Source organism: Theropithecus gelada, chromosome 19, assembly GCF_003255815.1.
Source record: "Theropithecus gelada isolate Dixy chromosome 19, Tgel_1.0, whole genome shotgun sequence".
In the NCBI taxonomy this organism is placed as follows: domain Eukaryota; kingdom Metazoa; phylum Chordata; class Mammalia; order Primates; family Cercopithecidae; genus Theropithecus; species Theropithecus gelada.
In genome coordinates this window covers 25,750,826-25,767,685 of record NC_037687.1, presented here as the reverse complement: position 1 = coordinate 25,767,685, position 16,860 = coordinate 25,750,826, and the positions used below count along the sequence as shown (strand labels likewise).

General features: G+C 56.4%; 3 protein-coding genes across 4 annotated transcripts in view; 2 read left to right on the top strand and 1 right to left on the bottom strand.

Annotated features, from left to right (window-relative positions):
• Positions 1-1,441, top strand: part of RPL18 (ribosomal protein L18) — a 4,503-nt gene extending 3,062 nt beyond the window's left edge. For both annotated transcript variants that reach the window (XM_025366731.1, XM_025366732.1), the window contains 3 exons: positions 563-686; positions 819-888; positions 1,320-1,441. In XM_025366731.1, coding sequence (XP_025222516.1) covers positions 563-686; positions 819-888; positions 1,320-1,395 — 270 coding nt within the window. In that variant the 3' untranslated portion in view covers positions 1,396-1,441. The remainder of the gene's footprint in view (positions 1-562; positions 687-818; positions 889-1,319) is intronic.
• Positions 1,442-2,512: 1,071 nt separating this feature from the next.
• On the top strand, positions 2,513-16,593 carry FAM83E (family with sequence similarity 83 member E). The gene is made up of 5 exons (XM_025366728.1): positions 2,513-3,828; positions 5,857-6,024; positions 6,693-6,817; positions 13,218-13,635; positions 16,033-16,593. The coding sequence occupies exons 1-5, from the start codon at positions 3,364-3,366 to the stop codon at positions 16,291-16,293; spliced, it is 1,437 nt and encodes a 478-aa protein (XP_025222513.1). The 5' UTR covers positions 2,513-3,363; the 3' UTR covers positions 16,294-16,593.
• SPACA4 (sperm acrosome associated 4) lies at positions 9,357-10,347 on the bottom strand. Its single transcript, XM_025366733.1, has one exon. The coding sequence runs from the start codon at positions 10,114-10,116 to the stop codon at positions 9,733-9,735; it is 384 nt and encodes a 127-aa protein (XP_025222518.1). The 5' UTR covers positions 10,117-10,347; the 3' UTR covers positions 9,357-9,732.
• Positions 16,594-16,860: the final 267 nt, after the last annotated feature.

Here is a 16,860-nt window from a genome sequence, read left to right as displayed (position 1 = left end):
TTTTTTTTTTTTTGAGACGGAGTCTCGCTCTGCCGCCCAGGCTGGAGTGCAGTGGCCGGATCTCAGCTCACTGCAAGCTCCGCCTCCCGGGTTCACGCCATTCTCCTGCCTCATCCTCCTGAGTAGCTGGGACTACAGGCGCCCGCCACCGCGCCCGGCTAGTTTTTTGTATTTTTTAGTAGAGACGGGGTTTCACCGGGTTAGCCAGGATGGTCTCGATCTCCTGACCTCGTGATCCGCCCGTCTCGGCCTCCCAAAGTGCTGGGATTACAGGCTTGAGCCACCGCGCCCGGCAAGTCTAGACTCTTTTGTCACCTCTGAACAGGTCTTTTTTTGGCCCAGCTTCCTTGCTATTATTTCTAGCGTAACACTAGGGATGCGCTGTTAAAAGTTCTTGGAGATAAAGTGTTGAGAACAGCTGCTCTCAGCCCGGGGTGCTCCGGGTAATAAATGATGGTGTTGGTTTCCAGGGCTCTGCTGCGCTAAGGCAGTGGAGGGTGAGTCCCTGCAGCCCCTGGGTGACCACATGGGTCTGACCCGCCAGCCTTGTTCTCTCCACCAGGTATGTGCACTGCGTGTAACCAGCCGGGCCCGCAGCCGCATCCTCAGGGCAGGGGGCAAGATCCTCACTTTCGACCAGCTGGCCCTGGACTCCCCCAAGGGCTGCGGCACTGTCCTGCTCTCCGGTGAGTGATGCCTAGTCGACGGGGTTGGAGTGAGCTGTGTGGCTACTGGCAGCCTTCACTCTCCTGGATCTGGGAGGCCAAAAGCTGGGCGCCAGATCCCTGTCTCAGCTGGTTCTCCTTCCCCTTCCCTAGGTCCTCGCAAGGGCCGAGAGGTGTACCGGCATTTCGGCAAGGCCCCAGGAACCCCGCACAGCCACACCAAGTGAGTATCAGGCCCCCAGCTCTGCCCTCTACCCAGACTCAACCTGCAGAGCCGGGCCTGGCCACACTTGGGCTGCTTCTCCTGTCCCTGGTATCAGCCAGCCCCAGGCCTTCTGCAACTCTCAGCTGCCTCATCTCGCCTGCTTTTCCCTTCAACACTTTGCTTGGAGCTCTGTTTTCCAGGGCCTGAGCTGGCATCTCCTGGGGAGCATGTGGTTCACCGGCCTCTGCTGCCTGGGCTGGGGCCCTGCAGGTGGTGGGACAGGTGCTTCCGTAGCCCCTCCTGGCTCCTTGGCTTCCCACTCTGCCAAGCTTTTCCAGCAGCCACTGACTCTTCTGGGGCTGAATGTGACAGGCGTGTGGGGTTCCTGTGCCACTCCATGATGGCTTCCTGTACGAGGGCCCCCCTCTCTCTCTCTTCTCTCCCCGCAGACCCTACGTCCGCTCCAAGGGCCGGAAGTTCGAGCGTGCCAGAGGCCGACGGGCCAGCCGAGGCTACAAAAACTAACCTTGGATCCTATCCTCTTATTAAAAAGATTTTGAATGCTGACAGTCCTGTGTGTGTGTTATTGGGGGACGGGTTGGGGGATTGGCGCCTGCAGGTGAGAATGCATTTGGTTTGGGGACAGGGACGCCATGCCAGCAAAGACCAGCCCTCCTTCTGCCCCCACTGCCCCGGAAGCTCCCTGCCCCCTAGGGTCTGAGCCCTGCCTCCTTCCCAACAGCCAGGTGGCAGGTGTTCCCACACCTGCTTCCTTGGGTCAGCCACACCCGCCCCTCTTAAAGGATCCTGTGCCCCTCCCTGGCGCTGGGATGGCGGGCGGGGTGTGGACCGGGAAGTGCAGGGTGCAGGCAAGCAGGGCTGCGGGGAGGGAGAGGCTGCCTGGAAACAGGTGAGGTGATCTCAACTCCCCACGCTGCGACTGGAAGCCTGAGTGTGGAGGGGCGTTCACCCCGAGTGAGGACAGGTAAAGAAAGTGTGTGAGCCGGACCTCCCCCGGTGGCCTGTGGGGGCCCTCCTGTGTTTACACAAGGGGTAGGGCTCCCCGGATTCCAGGTGGAGGCCTGAGGACAGGCCAGAGGCCGGGAAGTGCCGGAGAACCACAGCCGTGTCCTCGGAAAAGGCAAGTGCCGGAAGGGAGGCCGTGGAGCCCAGCACCAGCTGGTGTGGATGGGCCCGGCGAGAGGGGGATGGGTGGGGGTGGGGGTGGGGCAGGGAGGCCAGCCTGGCTTGACTCCTTCCTTCTCTTTGCAGCTCCTTGCTGTGGTCTGGAGGAAGCAGCCGCCTGGGTTGCCGGGATCCCCGAGGTTGGGTCAGGAGCTTCAAGGGGGCAACTGGGGCTTGGGAGGGAGACAGGGCGAGTTATAGAGTGGCCCCTGTGTGGGAAGAAGCGTCCGGGCAGCTGGCAGGAGATAGGATTTAGGCAGAAACCAGGCTGGGGGCAGCTTGGTTAGGGCTCACCACAGATCCGAGAACGGTCTGAAACAGGTCTCAGGGCCAGGCCCCAGGCAGGGGCAGCCAGCCTCAGGAGGGCGGTTGATTAGGTGGCACTCACACCTAGATGGGCTGCCAAGGTCCTAGACCCATCCCATAGTAATGGAGACCCCTGTAGCGCATGTCATCCTCCACTGCGGCAGCTGGAGGGAGTGTGAGAGTCCAGGGAGCAGGGTCCCCCATTGACAGGTTAGGGAAGGGTATGCCAAGCCTTCAGCATTTCTCTAAGGCTGAGCGAGCAGGTCCAATGGAGAGGCATCCTGGCTGGTCTGCAGGTGAGAGCTGGTGAGTAGGAGAAACTTGTGGGGGCCGTTGGATTCAGTCAGAGACACATGCTCCACCAGGCAGCCAGATCCTGCGACTCAGTCGGAAGCCACTGGCATTTGCCGGACAGTGAAAGGAGAGAGCGTCAGTTCATTGTGCTCTTGGTCTGGGGCAGGCAGGCAGCCTGCTGTGCCTTTATTTAAGGATCTCTGGGTGATTGGAGACAGGCAGACAGCCTGTCGCCTGGAAATGATCAACTGGTCAGCCTGACCAAATTCAGGACAATTAAAGGGTCCGACTGGGCACTGTGTGACTGGTGGGTTGGAGGCTGTCGTGTGGCTGAGCATGGATGGCCAGCTGATGGGCCACACGATTGGGGATGGTGTCAGGAGGTCAGCCTGACCAGCAGAGACGGCTGGCAGGAAGGTCACGGAAGGCCAGCCAGGCATGGTGCCACCTGGGCACAGGCAGGTGGCGGATCTGAGTGGCCTGACACACTGGGTAGTCGCTTATTTGGGCAGTGTGATTGTCAGGACAGTGAGGCAGGGGCCGCTGCAGGGAGCCATTTGGACATCTGCAGGGCCCCCCTGGAGGCCTCGGATGGCCACATAGGGTCTGCCTATCAGGAGAACCCCCAGATGGTCACAGTCCCCAAAGACAGCCAGACCCCCGGGGACCCAGCCTCTCACAGTCAGTCCTCCCACCCGAGTGACCCCGATGGCGGCCTCCCAGCTGGCGGCGCTGGAAGGAGTGGACTCCGGTCCCAGGGTGCCCGGGGCGAACTCCGGCTTCCTGTATTCCGAGGGCCAGCGGCTGGCACTGGAGGCTCTGTTGAGCAAGGGTGCGGAGGCGTTTCAGGCCTGTGTGCAGCGCGAGGAGCTGCGGCCCTTCCTCAGTGCAGATGAGGTCCAGGGCTTGGCAGCGGCAGCTGAAGACTGGACAGTGGCCAAGCCGGAGCCCGGCAGGATGGCAGACGGAGCCCCCACTGCCGATGGGGATGCGGGCAGCCTGAGCTACTGGCCTGGGCAGTCGGAGCAGCCGGCACCCATCCTGCGGCTGGGCTGGCCAGTGGACTCAGCGTGGAAGGGCATCACCCGGGCGCAGCTGTACACCCAGCCCCCTGGAGAGGGACAGCCGCCCCTCAAGGAACTAGTGCGGCTGGAGATCCAGGCTGCCCACAAGGTGGGTGTCACGGGGGCCTGGTGTCCATTCCCCAGACTGGGACGGGGACCCAGGCATTCTCTCCCTTGTCCTCCTGGGACTTGCAAGCCCACACCCCTACCCTAAAGAACCTATACCCCTGGGACCCAGGAGTCCACACCTTCCAGCCCCAGGACACAGGTGCCTACACGCCCAGACCTCATCCTTACTCTCAGAAAGGGGGGCCCAGCAGAGTGCAGTGGCTCACGCCTGTAATCTCAGCACTTTGGGAGGCCAAGGCAGACGGATCATGAGGTCAGGAGTTCAAGACCAGCCTGGCCAACATAGTGAAACCCCATCTCTACTAAAAATACAAAAATTAGCCGGGTATGGTGGTGGGTGCCTGTAGTCCCAGCTACTAGGGAGACTGAGGCAGGAGAATTGCTTGAACCCGGGAGGCAGAGGTTGCAGAGAGCCAAGATCGAGCTACTGCACTCCAGCCTGGGCGACAGAGCGAGATTCCATGCCAAAAAGAAAAAAGAAATGGGGGCCCCTACCCTCCCTCAAGACCTGGGTGCCCTTAGGTATCGATGCCCCTTGAGCCTAATTATGACACCCCCAGTCTCAGTCATTCCCTTATTCCCTCATCACCAAGCCAGAGGTCTCCACTCTCCCTCCAAGGAGGACCCAGATGTCCCCACTATAGCCCTTGGAAAGCCCACTATGTACTTCACAGTCTTAGTGTCCGCCAGCTCCCATGTGAAGGGCTTCCCAGGGACTAATGTGAATCATCGAGCCAGAACCCTGTGCCACCAGAGGGACTACTGTGACCACGGAGGCACGGGGCAGTTAAATCTCTTCCCTGCAAGTGGCCGAGTGGGGATTTGAACCCAGGCTGTCTGGTTGCTGAGTCAGGGTTTTCCACTATTTTATGCTGCCTGCAATATCCAGGCCTTCAGCACCTCTGTGTCCCCCAGGTTCGCCACGGTGGCCTAGCAGGTCAGCCCTCCTGCACCCAGCACCCAGAAAATTCCCCAGGACCCAGAAATGTAGCTGCCCACAGTGCCCTATGGGACATCCACCACTGATCTTAGAGCCAAACTGCCGTGGACATTTGGGCACCGCAGTGTCGCAGCTCAGGGGACGATGTTCTGTGATTTGTAGGCCAGGCACGGTGGCTCATGGCCTGTAACCCCAGCACTGTGGGAGGCCGAGGCTGGGGGATCACCCGATGTCAGGGGTTCCAGACCAGCCTGGCCAACTTGGTAAAAATATGAAAATTAGCCAGGTGTGGTGGCGGGCGCCTGTAATCCCAGCTACTCTGGAGGCTGAGGCAGGAGAATAGCTTGAGTGCTGGAGGCCGAAGTTGCAGTGAGCTGATATTGTGCCACTGCATTCCAGCCTGGGCAACAGAGCAAGACTTCGTCTTTAAAAAGAGAAAAAAAAAAAAGCCGGGTGTAGTGGCTCACGCTTGTACTCCTAGCACTTTGGGAGGCTGAGGCAGGTGGATCACGAGGTTAGAAGATCGAGAGCATCCTGGCTGACGCGGTGAAAGTACAACTCTACTAAAAATACAAAAAATTAGCTGGGCGTGGTGGGCGCCTGTAGTCCCAGCTACTCGGGAGGCCGAGGCGGGAGAATTGCTTGAACCCGGGAGGTGGAGTTTGCAGTGAGCTGAGATCGCACCCCTGCACTGCAGCCTGGGCGACAGAGCGAGACTCCGTCTCAAACACAAAAACAAAAACAAAACAAAAAAACCCCAAAAAAACAAAAAAGAAAAGCAAGCAAACATGATTTGTGATAACAATTTTCCAGCATTTAGGAGCCAGGAATCTCAAGAAGGGGCTGGGGATTTCATGGAGGGACAGCGTTTTGCTCATTCACACATCGGTGCGGTTTGAGCAGCAGTGTATGTCTGGGAGTCTCCCCTTTAGTGCCCCCTGAATGTTAAACTCCCAGCCCGCAGAGCACTTTACTCCCAGATTCCGGATGTCAGGCTTCCCACACCCTCTGAATGTCCCCCGAACCAGCTTTCGTTCACACATCCACCTCCCCTCTCCCCACCCCCAGCTGGTGGCCGTGGTCATGGACGTCTTCACCGACCCAGACCTGCTTTTGGACTTGGTGGATGCTGCCATGCGCCGCTGGGTACCTGTCTACCTGCTCCTGGACCGTCAGCAGCTGCCTGCCTTCCTGGAGCTGGCCCAGCAGCTGGGGGTGAACCCCTGGGCCACGGAGGTAGGGGCCGGGCCAGGGGCACCTGTGAGTCCCCATTCCCCTGGCATGGGGGCGGTGGGGGCAGACCCTTCCACGGAGCCCTGGGTCATTGAGATGGATGCTAGCAGGGATGGTCCCCTGGGATCTGATGCCCACGGCATTGGGGAAGTGGGGGTGGGCACCCCAAGGAATCTTGAGTCACTGAGTTTGGGTATCCCCAAGAAACGCCTGAGGGGTGATATCAGTGGCTCTGAGGAAGCCGAGGCAGATATTTCTTTTTTTTTTTTTTTGAGATGGAGTCTTGCTCTGTTGCCCAGGCTGGAGCGCAGTGGCACCATCTCGGCTCACTGCAACATCTGCCTCCCGGGTTCAAATGATTCTCCTGCCTCAGACTCCCCAGTAGCTGGGATTACAGGCATGTATCACCATGCCTGGCTAATTTTTATATTTTTAGTAGAGACGGGGTTTCACCATATTGGCCAGGCTGGTCTTGAACTCCTGACCTCAGGTGATTCACCCGCCGTGGCCTCCCAAAGTGCTGGGATTACAAGTGTGAGCCACCAGGCCTGGCCTTGGACAGATACTTCTATGGAGTCATGGGTCCCTCCAGTTAAAACCAGCCTGGAGGGAGCCTGAATCTGTGCAGTGGGCCTCAGCAAGGGTGTGCCGTCCACTCCCCACACCAACAGAACATGGATGTCCGCGTCGTGCGGGGCTGCAGCTTCCAGAGCCGCTGGCGGCGGCAGGTGAGCGGCACCGTGCGGGAGAAGTTCGTGCTGCTGGACGGCGAGAGGGTCATCTCAGGATCCTACAGGTGTAGTCCTCACCCCGCCCTCCACCTCCCAGCGTCCTATACCCCACTTTCCCTCAGTGTGCTCAGAGAACAGCTGGCATCCCCTGCTCAGCCCTCTCTTTTCTCATCTGTGTAATGGGGACAAAACACCCTCCCCTGGGGAGGAGATACGTGCAGCGGCCGGACCCGGTGCTGGTCTGTTTAGTGGTCTTGGGTAAGTCTGCTTCCCTTTGACCTGGTGTTTTCTCATCTGGAAAACTGGGCAAACAGTTTGGGGGTGGATTGGCACCTCGATTGGGGTCTAAGCTCTGCCTTGGGTAAATAACTCCACCTGTCTGAGCATCTAAGAAAATACCCGGGTGTGGTGGCTCAAGCCTGTAATCCCAGCACTTTGAGAGGCCGAGGCAGGCAGATCAGCTGAGGTCAGGAGTTCAAGACCAGTCTGGCCAACATGGTGAAACCCTGTCTTCCCAGCTACTTGGGAGGTTGAGGCAGGAGAATTACTTGAACCAAGGAGACAGAGGTTGCAGTGAGCCGAGATTGCGCTGTCGCACTCCAGCCTGGGAGACAGAGCAAGACTCCGTCTCAAAAAAGCAAAAGAAAAAAGAAAAAAAAAAAAAAGAAACTGCAAATAATAACAGCACCTACCTCACAGGGTCACAGCACAGTCGGGGAGGAGAGGGGTGTGGGCTCTGGGACCAGACGGCCTGGATTCAAATTCTAGCTCTGTCAGTTCCCCGTTGTGTGACTTCAGGCGACTTACTTCACCTCTCTGTGCCTCAGTTTCCCCCCTATGTCACGGGGCTGATAGGGTTAGAGCCTCTAGAAGCAGGTCCCTCAACAGGGGTAGCACCCACACTTGGGCTGGCTGAGTCTTCGTTGCGGGGGCTGTTGGGTACACTGTGGGAGGCTGCTTGGCATCTTCTGCCTTGACCCAGCAGAGGTCAGTAGCATCACACGCCCAGTACCCCCAGCTTTCCCTGCCAATTAGAGAACCGAAAACGTCTCCAGACAGCAAAGATGCCCGCTGGGGAGCACAGGTGCCTAGCTGAGAACACTGGTCAGGAACAGTGGCTTTCAACCCTGTGCGTGCACCAGAATCCCTGGGAGCACTTGTTAAAACACAGATTTGGGCTGGGCATGGTGGCTTACACCTGTAATCCCAGCACTTTGGGAGGCCGAGGCAGGCAGATCACCTGAGGTCAGGAGTTCAAGACCAGCCTGGCCAACATGGTGAAACCCCATCTCTACAAAAGTACAAAAATTAGCCAGGATGATGGCGGGTGCCTGTAATCCCGCCTACTCAGGAGGCTGAGGCAGGAGAATCACTTGAACCCAGGAGGCAGAAGTTGCAGCGAGCTGAGATCATGCCACTGCACTCCAGCCTAGGTGACAGAACAAGACTCCATCTCACAAAAACAAAAACAAAAACAAAAAACAAAAAAACCACACAGCTTTTGTAGCAGATAATTCAGGAAAAGGAAGAGGAAAAAGAAAAATGGCTGGGCGCAGTGGGTCACACCTGTAATCCCAGCACTTTGGGAGCCCAAGGCAGTGGATCACCTGAGGTCAGGAGTTTGAGACCAGCCTGATCAACACGGTGAAACCCTGTCTCTACTAAAAATACAAAAAATTAGCCAGGCATGGTGGCGTGCGCCTCTAGTCCCAGCTACTCAGGGGCTGAGGCTGGAGAATCGCTTGAACCCGGGAGGTGGAGGTTGCAGTGAGCCGAGATCGCACCATTGCACGATTACACTCCAGCCTGGGTGACCAAGCAAGACTCTGTCTCAAAAAAAGAAAAAAAAAGGAAAAGAAAAAGAAAACGGAAAAAGACATGGTGGTTCACGTCTGTAGTCCCAGCATTTTAGGAGGCTGAGGCAGGAGGATCACTTGAGCCCAGGACTTCAAGACCAGCCTGGGCAACATAGCAGGACCCCATCTCTACAAAAATTTAAAGAAATAAAAATTAGTCAAGCATGATGGAGCATGCTTGTAGTCCCAGCTACTCAGGAGGCTGAGGTGGGAGGATCACTTGAGCCTAGGAGGTGGAGGCTGCAGTAAGCCAAGATTGCACCACTGCACTCCAGCCTGGGCAGCAGAGCAAAACCCTGTTTCACAAAGGGAAAAAAAAAAAGAGAGAGAAAGAGAAAACAATACACAGCTTTTGGACCCCACTCCCATTCATCGTGCCTGGAACAGGGCCTGAGAATCTGCATTTTTAGTAAGTTCCCACTTGATACTGCTGCTGTTTCTGGTCCAGGGACCACACTTTGAGAACCCACTAGAGTTGAGACCGGAATGTTTGAAATGTTTGAAAGAGTGTTTACCTTCCCAGCTTTGTGTGAGGATTCATTGGCACGTAACATAAGACAGTCTTGGCTGGGTGCCATGGCTCACACCTGTAATCCCAGCACTTTGAGAGGCTGAGGTGGGAGGATCACTTGAGCCCAGGAATCTGAGACCCCCCGGGCAACATAGCTGGATCTTATCGCTACAAAAAGGAAAAAAAAAAAAAAAAAAAAAAAACCAACAACAAAGGAAAAGGAAAAACAAAGAATGCTCCATGAACATCAGCTGTCATTTATTATGAGATATATATATATGTATATATATATTTTTTTACCGTATTTCATGGACTCTAAGGTGCCCCCAATGGAGAGAAGCATCGTGATTAAAACGTGAGAAGCTCTGCATCTTAGAACCGGTGGAATAGAGTAGTACAATCAAACCCACAGGCCATGCTCCCCTGCCGCTCAATCAGGCCTGGGGGTGCTTCCCTGAGCACCGGGCTCCTGGTGGACAGCCTTAGAAGGGATGAAGCCAGGGCTGCAAGAGGTTGTCCAGGGCCTCTCTGGCCATTTAGTGGGAGAAGGAGACGGGGACGTGAGGAGTGGCAGATCTGGGAGAACAGTCCCAGGCCTCGTCCTCCCTGTTGGTCACAGCAAATGTGGAGGGAGCAGCATACCCAGCCCCAGTGCCAGGCTGGTGGTGGCCCCCACCGTCTGGCTGCTCGAGGAGCCCAGAGCTCTGTTACACAGGCGGCCGCTGCAGCAGGTGGTGGTGAGGCTGTAGGTGACGCCCCTGTAGCTGACGGGTTCCTCCCGGCCGCAGCTGGTGGCTCGAAGGCAGCCTTTGTTGATGACCGGACCGGTGCCTGGGGCGATCCCCCGGCCTGTGAAGCAGTCCTCGTCATCACCACAGCGCATGGAGGTGCCGGGACACTGCGTGGAGTCGGTGAGCTCACAGAAGATGCAGTCCTTGACGCCCGTCGTGCCTGGGGGCAGAGCCATCACCAGAAGCAGCAGCCAGCACAGGACCATGGCGGCCTGGCGGCGTTGACGCTGCCCCAGCCAGCCCGTGGGCTTCCTAGACCTCCCGGAACTGCTGAATGAAGGACCTCCGAGGACTCCTCCTGCCCACGGGACTTTGGCCCTGGTCCTGGCCTCCCAGGGTCAGCGCCTGGAGTGTCCTCTGTTCCCAATGCCCTGTGTCCCTCTAAGTCCTGGGGATGGAGGTGAGCTGGTGGCTGCCGTCTGACAAGAGTCTGTGAATGGAATGAGTGATCTCACAGATCCCTCAGGGTTCCCACTGGCTGCTCTGGGGATGAGGTCATAGGTGAGAGGAGGGGGTGTCACAATCCAAGGGGTAGCCTGTCCCGCCAACCTGCCAGGGCGCAAGAGGGCTCTGCCACCTCCGCCAAGGTGAAGATGCCCTGAACCCAGAGAACGCTGGCCGCAAGCTTGTCCATATTCTCTGTGCTGTACCCACCAAGGGCTTGACTTCAGCCTCATACCTCCCATGGTGACCCCATTTTCCAGACGGGCAAACCGAGGCTGGGGAAGGGAAAGTGATGTATCTGGGGTCCCGGAGTCAGGATGAGAGCCAGGTTCATTGAATTCCAAAGAGGCTGGGAAAAAAGAGGGTGTATTAACTGAGCATTTACTGTGTGCCAGGATTCATGCTCAGTGCTGGCTTGCTTTTATTTTATTTATATTTTTTGAGACGGAGTCTCACTCTGTCACCCAGGCTGGAGTGCAGTGGTGTGAACTCAGCTCACTGCAGCTTCTGCTTCCCAGGTTCAAGCGATTCTCGTAACTCAGCCTCCCAAGCGGTTGGGACTACAGGGGCGTGCAAGCACATCTGGCTAATTTTTGTATTTTTAGTAGAGACAGGGTTTCACCATGTTGGCCAGACTGGTCGCGAACTCTTGAGCTCAAGTGATCTGCCTGCCTCGACCTCCCAAAGTGCTGGGATTACAGGCATGAGCCACCGCGCCACACCTGGCCCTTGGTGCTTTCAATAACTACTGTGATGACAGGAAGTGTTAGGGCACTGGCTCCCACAGCTCACAGGCTCTCAGCGGTGGCCACGTGCAAGGGGCTTGACCTGTGTTCAGTCATTTGAATCTTCCTATGTTTTATTTATTTTTTAATTTAATTTTTGTTTTTAAAGCTGGCTGGGCACAGTGGCTCACAACTGTAATCCCAGCACTTTGGGAGGCCAAGGCGGGTGGATCACCTGAGGTCAGGAGTTCAAGACCAGCATGGCCAACATGGTGAAACCCCGTCTCTACTACAAATACTAAAAATACAAAAGTTAGCTGGGCGTGGTGGTGGGCACCAGTAATCCCAGCTACTTGGGAGGCTGAGGCAGGGAGAATTGCTTGAACCTGGGAGGTGGAGGTTGCAGGGAGCCAAGATTGTGCCACTGCACTTGAGCCTAGGCAACAGAGCAAGACTCCATCTCAAAAAAAAAAAAAAGAAAGAAAAAAAGGATCTTGCCCTGTGGCCTAGGCTGGAGTGTAGTGGCGCGATCTTGGCTCACTGCAGCCCTGACTTCCCAGGCTCAAGTGATTCTCCTCCCTGAGCCTCCAGAGTAGCTGGGACTATAGGGGTGCACCACCATGCCCGGCTAATTTCATAAAATTTTTTGTAGAGATGGAATCTTGCTACATTGCCCAGGTTGGTCTCAAACTCCTAGCCTCAAGCAGTCCTCCCGCCTCAGCCTCCCAAAGTGCTGGGATTACAGGCGTAGCCACCGCACCCGGCCTTCCCAGGTTTTGGCTCCATATTGCAGATGAACACTGCAGGGAGCAGCAACATGGAGAGCTTGGTGCACAGCCAGGGCTGACTAGATGGCAGTCATTCTAGGAAGCAGCTGGGTCTTAAAACAATCCCTTTTAGTGTCCAGAAGTGAATTCCATCTTTTTCCAAAGGGGAAAACTGAGGCATTCAGGTGTTCCTAAGTGGGGACCAGGTAGAGCCTGGGTTTAAACTCCAGTCTGATTCCAGATAAGTTTTTTGTTTTGTTTTGTTTCGTTTTGAGTCAGAGTCTCGCTCTGTCGCGCAGATTGGAGTGCAGTGGTGTGATCTCGGCTCACTGCAACCTCCGCCTCCTGGGTTCAAGCAATTCTCCTGCCTCAGTCTCCTGAGTAGCTGGAATTACAGCATGCACCACCATACCCAGCTAATTTCTGTATTTTTAGTAGAGATGGGGTTTCACCATGTTGGTCAGGCTGGTCTCAAACTCCTGACCTCATGATCTGCCTGCCTCAGCCTCCCAAAGTGCTGGGATTACAGGCGTGAGCCACAGTGTCCTTTTTTTTTTTTTTTTTTTTTTGCGGGGCGGGGAAGGGTCTTGCTCTGCTGCCCAGGCTGGAATGCAGTGGTATTATCACGGCTCACTGCAGCCTCAATTTCCCAGGCTTAGCAGGGCGCAGTCACTCACGCCTGTAATCCCAGCACTTTGGGAGGCTGAGGCAGGTGGATCACCTGAGGTCAGGGCTTCGAGACCAGCCTGACCAACATGGTGAAACCCCATCTCTACTAAAAATAGAAAAAATTAGCCGGGCATGGTGGCAGGCGCCTGTAGTCCCCAACTACTCAGGAAGCTGAGGCAGGAGAACTGCTTGAACCTGGGAGGCAGAGGTTGTAGTGAGCCGAGATCATGCCATTGCACTCCAGCCTGGGCAACAAGAGCAAAACACCATCTCAAAAAAAAAAAAAAAGATTTCCAGGCTCAAGGGATCCTCCCACCTCAGCCTCCCAAGTGGCTGGGAGTACAGGTGTGCGCCACCACAGCTGGCTAGTTTTTTTATTTTTTGTAGAGACAGAGTCTCCCCATGTTGCCCAGGCTAGTCTCAAACTCTTGGGCTCAAGCAACCCTCCTGCCTCAGCCTCCCAAAGCGTGAGTCACTGTGCCTGGCCCTGATTAGATAAGTGTCTTAACTTGGGCTGTCTTCACTCCATCCCTCCCGGGTACATACTTCAGTTGTCCCCATTCTACAGATGGGGAAGCTGAGGCTGGAGAGGTCAGGACTCTCCTGAGGTCCTACCGCCTCCCCTGGGACCTGGCTGGGGATGGGGGCGGGGCTGGGCCCTCAGGGTTGGAGACCCTGATCCCCCTGCTCCCCAACCCCCAGCTTCACGTGGAGTGACGCACGTCTGCACCGAGGCCTGGTGACCCTGCTGACCGGTGAAATTGTCGACGCCTTCAGCCTTGAGTTCCGGACGCTGTACGCGGCCTCCTGTCCGCTCCCACCTGCACCCCCCCAGGATCCCTCGGTCACGGGGGGCCTGCAGCGGGGCCGCAGCCCGCACCGCGTGTCCCGCCGCCGCTCCGTGGCCCCCGCGTCGCCCCCGCCGCCTGACGGCCCGCTGGCCCACCGCCTGGCCGCCTGCCGCGTCTCCCCTGCCGCCCCGGGGCCCGCACTCAGCGACATCCTAAGGAGCGTGCAGCGCGCCCGGACCCCCAGCGGCCCCGCGACCCGGCCCAGCCGCTCCCTGTGGGACCTAAGCCGCCTGTCCGAGCTGTCTGGCTCCAGTGATGGGGACAACGAGGTGAGATTTTGTGGCTGGTGCCAGAAGAGCACGGAGCCCAGGAAGGGGAAGGCGTTTGCCCAGGGTGGTGCAAGCCAGGCTCCAGGGGCCCTGCTCCCAGCCATAGAGCCCGAAGCGTTTCCTGAGGGCGTGCGCCGCTAAATTCCTAATAGCGTCGTTTGTTGACTTGCTGCATGCTGGGCAGGTGGGCGCTGGGTGGTATGGGGCAGAGACAGGAGAGCCCTGGGTGCAAATCCTGGCATGACACACTAGGTGGGGGGAAGCCGAGGACCTGACTTCTCTGAACCTCAGTATCCCCATCTAGGAACGGGCGGAGCAAGGGCATTCATTCAGAGTTTGGTTGAGGGAGGAATCCACATGGCTAAATAAAAATAGAGTAGTAATGATAACAACAATACATTCCTGAAACAAGGAGTTCGAGACCAGCCTGGCCAGCATGGTGAAACCCTGTCTCTACTAAAAACACAAAAAATTTAGCTGGGTGTGGTGGTGCACACCTGTAGTCCCAGCTTTCGGGAGGCTTAGGCAGGAGAACTGTTTGAGCCAGGGAGGTGGTGGTTGCAGTGAGCTGAGATCGTTCCACTGCACTCTAGCCTGGGCGACAGAGCGAGACTGTCTCAAAAAATAAACAATAATAAACAATAAATAACTTCCTGAAGTGGAATTTATTTATTTTGTGATATCCTCATCCCAGGCCAGGAAGGCTGGGAGATATCTATATTTGAGACAGGGTCTTGCTCTGCAATCTCTTGAGAATCAGGAATCATCTCCCTCCGTCCCAGGCAAGGAAGGCTCCTAGCTGGAGAGGAGACGGGGGATGGGCAGGGGCAAGGTCCTCACCTTCACCTGGTCCTGAGCACCCTCACCCAGCATCGCCTCCCTTGGCAAATATTTGCTCCCGGCTGGCAAATGCCAGCGCTTCTGGTTCCTCCCCAGCTGCAGAGGTGGGGACCCAGTTCCTTGCCCCTCTGTAGGTTAGGGGGTCCCAGGCTTGCCCTCTCACTTCCCCCCTTCCCTCTCGGGCTCCCCACACCGTCCTCCTTGCCTGCCTCCTCCTCTGCATCCCTCTCCTTTCTGTCCCTCCTCCTGCTGCCTTCCTGCTTCTTCTTGCTCATGTCGTCCTTCACCTTTCACCCCCTCTGTCTACTCTCTCTCCTTCTTGGCTCCCCTCCTCCCTCCTCTCCTTCTTTCTCCTCCCTCACCTTCTCCCTTACCCCTTCCTCTTCTTTTACCTTCCTACCTTTTTTTTTTTTTTTTTTTTTTGAAACAGGGTCTCGCTCTGTCTCCCAGGCTGGAGTACAGTGGCATGATCTCAGCTTACTGCAGCCTCAACCTCCTCGGCTCAAGCAATCCTCCCACCTCAGCTTTCCAAGTAGCTAGGATTACAGACCCATGATACCACGCCTGGCTAATCCGTGTGTGTGTGTGTGTGTGTGTGTGTGTGTGTGTTTTGAGACAGAGTTTCACTCTTGTTGCCCAGGCTGGAGTGCAATGGTGTGATCTCAGCTCACCACAACTTCTGCCTCCCGGATTCAAGGATTCTCCTGTCTCAGCCTCCTGAGTAGTTGGGATTACAGGCATGCACCACCACACCTGGCTAACTTTGTATTTTTAGTAGAGGTAGGGTTTCTCCATGTTGGTCAGGCTGGTCTCGAACTCCTGACCTCAGGTGATCCGCCCACCTCAGCCTCCCAAAGTGCTGGGATTACAGGCATGAGCCACCACACCCAGCCTAATTTTTCTATTTTTTGGAGAGTTGAGGTCTCACTGTGTTGCCTAGGTTGGTCTTGTCTCAAACTCCTGAGCTCAAGCAATCCTCCCACCTCGGCCTCCCAAAGTGCTGGGATTACAGGCGTGAACCGTGTCCAGCCTTCATCTCTCTCCTCCCTCTCTCCTCTCTTCCCTCCCTTCCCTCCTCCATCATCTCCTTCCACCTCCCTCAAATCCTTTATCACCTTTTTCTTTTTCTTTTTTGTTTTTCTTTTTTTTCTTTTTTTTTCTTTTTTTTTGAGATTGAGTCTTGTTCTATCGCCCAGGCTGGAGTACAGTGGCGCTATCTCAGCTCGCTGCAGTCTCTGCCTTCTGGGTTCAAGCAATTCTCCTGTCTCAGCCTCCCGAGTAGCTGGGATTACAGGCACCCACCACCACATCAGGCTAATTTTTGTATTTTTAGTAGAGATGGGGTTTCACCATGTTGGCCAGCTGGTCTTGAACTCCTGACCTCAAGTGATCCTCCCACCTTGGCCTCCCAAAGTGCTGGGATTACAGGTGTGAGCCACCATGCCTGGCCGTCTATCACTTTCACTGCTTCTCTCTTGCCTCACTTCCTGCCTTCTCTGGCTCTCCCCCAGGGCCCCACCTCAGCCTCCTCTCACCTCCTTCTCTTTCCTTCTACAGCTCAAGAAGTCCTGGGGTTCCAAGGACACCCCAGCCAAGGCTCTGATGAGGCAGCGGGGCGCTGGAGGAGGCCCCCGTGGGGAGGTGGACTCCCGACCTCCCTGGGGCGGTGCCCTGCCCCTGTCCCCTGCCCACCGCCTCCGCTATCTGTCCCCAGCCCGAAGGCGGTTCGCTGGGGATGCTACATTCAAACTTCAAGAGCCCAGAGGCGTCAGGCCGTCAGACTGGGCCCCGCGGGCAGGACCTGGGGGGCAACCCTGAACAGGAGACCAAGCCAAATCTGCTGGCCCACCCAAGGAGCAGTGCCGGACAACTGTCAGCTCAGAGCCCCCTGCCTCCATACCCTGCCTTGGATAAGGCTTCTGGCCTCAGCGTCTGTAAAGCAGAAGGGATGTTTTTCACTTGTTCTGCAACTTGGGGCCAGGAGTGGTGGCTCATGCCTGTAATCTCTGCACTTTGGGAGGCTACGGTGGGAGGGTTGCTTGAGGCTAGGAGTTGGAGACCAGCCTGGGCAACATAGTGAGACCCCATTTCCACAATAAATAAAACAAATTAGTTGGGCGTGGTGGCACACACCTGTGGTCCCAGCTACTCTGGAGGCTGAGGTGGGAGGATCGTTTGAGCTCTGGATGTGGAGGCAGCAGTGAGCCAAGATCACGCCATTGCACTCCAGCCTGGGCAACACAGCGAGAGGCCATCTCTTTAAAAAAAAAAAAAAAAGGAAAAAGAAAGGCTGAGCAAGGTGGCTCACTCCTGTAATCCCAGCACTTTGGGAGGCCGAGGCAGGTGGATCACCTGAGGTCAGGAGTTCGAGACCAGCCTGGCCAA

What these genes read in the sequence shown, in the direction of transcription:
- FAM83E (XM_025366728.1), top strand. Translation starts at nt 3,364, where the DNA reads ATGGCGGCCTCCCAGCTGGCGGCGCTGGAAGGAGTGGACTCCGGTCCC. An exon ending in AGATCCAGGCTGCCCACAAG is followed by an intron (nt 3,829 to 5,856) that starts GTGGGTGTCACG and finishes CCCCACCCCCAG; the next exon opens with CTGGTGGCCGTGGTCATGGA. An exon ending in TGAACCCCTGGGCCACGGAG is followed by an intron (nt 6,025 to 6,692) that starts GTAGGGGCCGGG and finishes CCACACCAACAG; the next exon opens with AACATGGATGTCCGCGTCGT.
- SPACA4 (XM_025366733.1), bottom strand. Translation starts at nt 10,116, where the DNA reads ATGGTCCTGTGCTGGCTGCTGCTTCTGGTGATGGCTCTGCCCCCAGGC.